General features: G+C 41.2%; 1 protein-coding gene across 1 annotated transcript in view; it reads left to right on the top strand.

Annotated features, from left to right (window-relative positions):
* Positions 1 to 200: 200 nt before the first annotated feature.
* The window catches only part of LOC119839378 (talin-2-like), a 4,644-nt gene continuing 2,133 nt past the window's right edge, over positions 201 to 2,711 (top strand). The window contains exons 1-7 of the mRNA XM_038365647.1: positions 201 to 239; positions 490 to 600; positions 1,029 to 1,118; positions 1,251 to 1,388; positions 1,963 to 2,081; positions 2,302 to 2,446; positions 2,683 to 2,699. Coding sequence (XP_038221575.1) covers positions 201 to 239; positions 490 to 600; positions 1,029 to 1,118; positions 1,251 to 1,388; positions 1,963 to 2,081; positions 2,302 to 2,446; positions 2,683 to 2,699 — 659 coding nt within the window. The remainder of the gene's footprint in view (positions 240 to 489; positions 601 to 1,028; positions 1,119 to 1,250; positions 1,389 to 1,962; positions 2,082 to 2,301; positions 2,447 to 2,682; positions 2,700 to 2,711) is intronic.

Below are 2,711 nucleotides of genomic sequence, written 5' to 3'. Positions count from 1 at the left end.
GGGTAAATAGAAAAAAATACAAAAAGAAATACATGTTAATAATTCCGATATAAAAACTAAACGAATACTTATCGTTGTTAAATTACAAAAATATTAACATTTTTTTTCACATTACGCAGACGGAAGCCGAGAAACAGCCATCAGAGAGTCAGGGCAAGCTACTTGCGGCGGCCAAATTGCTTGCGGACGCGACCGCCCGCATGGTGGAGGCGGCCCGGCTGTGTGCGTCCGAACCGCAGGTATGTTATGTGATACATACACTTGTAACATGTATATTAATATATGAGAAATTAAAAGAGGGGGGGGCTGTTTAATATAAATACGCAAATGGTCCACAAAACTGAACTTAAACCGATAACAAGTGCTACGACATAACACATGCTCAAGAATTCAAATTATAAAAGTCAATAATAAATAAGTACTGCTTACTTTTAGCAACAAAGAATTTTCATTTCCTCATAATGATCATGCACACGACTGGTTGCGCAGGACCGCGACAAGCAGGAGGCGCTGCTGCGGGCGGCCGAGGAGCTGCGCTACATCGCGGTGGACTACGCGCAGGGGCAGGACCTCGCCGGCGCGCAGGTCGCCCGCCTGCACGTGAGTGCGCCCTCACTCATTCTCACTCTCACTCTCACTCACTCACTCTCACTCACTCACTCATACACTTATTCTCACTCTCACTCTAATTGTGTTTTAAACACTAACGCTACGTGTTAGCGTTAAATCCGATTTATACATATTATATAGATTATATCGCTCAGTGAAGTTGCAGCTCCTAAAAGTGAAAAAGAGATGCGAGAAATTCACCTGCAAAATTATAATCTTTTAAATGGGGTCTTGTGATGGATATTACTTAAACTGGAGGCTTTATTCAAACCTACACAGACACACAGACAATACAGAGGTTTATTAATATTACTTTCTATATGTGTTCTTCCAGTTTCTGTTTTACCATCCTGAATATAAAAAAAGACGAAAAAAAATGTGAAATGCACAATAATAATTTTTTTATAATTTTTTATCAGGAAAGCGCCAAACAGGCAACATCGAGCGCCACACAGCTGATAGCGTCCGCGCACAACGCTACGCAGTACAACACTAATAAATACTCGCAGGTTTGTTTATATTTCTTTATGATTTTTTTATAATTTTTTACCGCATTTTGATGTCGTAAGTAATTAAGTATTAAGTAATTTTTTTTTATTTTTTGTAATTTTGTTATAAATGTTTTGTCATTCTGTGCGCAGGAGGCGCTGCTGGCGGAGTGCGCGGCGCTGGGCGAGCAGGCGGCGCGGCTGCGCGAGGCGGGCGGCGCCTTCGCGGCGCGCCCCAACCACGCGCCCGCCAGCCTCGACCTCATCACCGCGGCCGAGGGCTTCTTGCAGGTTGACACATCCATCTATATTCTATCATACTTTAAGCTGTGTTTCTATCTATGTATACGCCGTGCCTCAGACATTTTTAGTGAAAAAAAAAAACAAAATATTATTTTTTTATTTTTATTTTATTTTATTGGTTTCCAAACACTAATATAACAGCAGCAGCAATAATGTACAACAAATATTGTTTTATGTATAAATCTATTCTTTGGATACACAAATTACTATCTAGTGCGCAAGATTATCTAAACGAAAAAAAAACAGAAAAAAAAGATTACAACAAAAACATACATAAACTAAATTATCAGAAAATAGTGCGGCTTAGGTGCTACGCAGAGCAGCTTTAAGATAATTAATTTATATTGAGATACTAACAGTAGAGCGTGCTTGGGAAACTTGCAAAAGGAATACTTGAGTCGAAGCGAGCATTAAGTTTCTTATATATTATATTATTTGTGATTTAGCAACATGTACCGAAATTAATGTTGTATCGCCATTTTACCCAAAAATAAATTTTAATCTATTTATTAATATTGAAAAAACAATGAAAAATGACCATTCCCCCATGTCCCCCCCGCAGCCGAGCGGGCACGTGGCGCAGGCGGCGCGCGCCGTGCTGCCCACGGTGGCCGAGCCCGCCGCCAACAAGCAGCTCGCCGACACCGCGCACCTCTTCAGCGCCACCTGCTCCGACCTCCGGTAGGTCTGCCCGCTTGGGACTCAATCCAGTACTCTTTTTTTAGGAGGAGGAGGAGGATGCCAAATATATTTTGTTTAATTTATTTATTGCTTAAGTATTTTTCTTTTATAAGTAATATAAATAAATAAATCAAATAGAGGCTCTCTAAACACGCAATAATTTGTCAATAAAATCGATCGAACCAGCATGATGACTAAACGACACATCTCTATCTGGCAGGTCGGCGGTGGGCCGCGCACGCGCATCTTGCCGCGGGCTGGAGATGGACGCGGCGGCGGAGATCCTGCGCAGCTTGCAGGCTGAAATAGACGAGATGGAGCGAGCCGCCGCTGCGTTCGAGCTGCGCCCCATTCCCGAGCAGACGGTGAGTGGGGGGCATTGCTTTCGATTTGTTTGTTTGTCATATATTATAAATCATAATATACCCTTCTAGGTTTAATTTTATGCTCGTTATGAACAAAATATAGTAAATAAGTAATTTAGTAATTAATCAAGCTCATTGAGTGGTTTCAAACAGATATTTCAATTTTATTTCTGTTCCTCGTGTTATAAAAATGTCTATTACCTACTTTTGTGTGTGAGTCTGTGTTATTGCGCAAGGATAGCAAGTGCACTAAGTGAGATCTGAT

The sequence above is a fragment of the Zerene cesonia genome, unplaced genomic scaffold, assembly GCF_012273895.1.
Source record: "Zerene cesonia ecotype Mississippi unplaced genomic scaffold, Zerene_cesonia_1.1 Zces_u014, whole genome shotgun sequence".
In the NCBI taxonomy this organism is placed as follows: Eukaryota; Metazoa; Arthropoda; class Insecta; order Lepidoptera; family Pieridae; genus Zerene; species Zerene cesonia.
The sequence above is the reverse complement of the archived record's forward strand: the minus strand, read 5'-3'. Positions and strand labels throughout refer to the sequence as shown.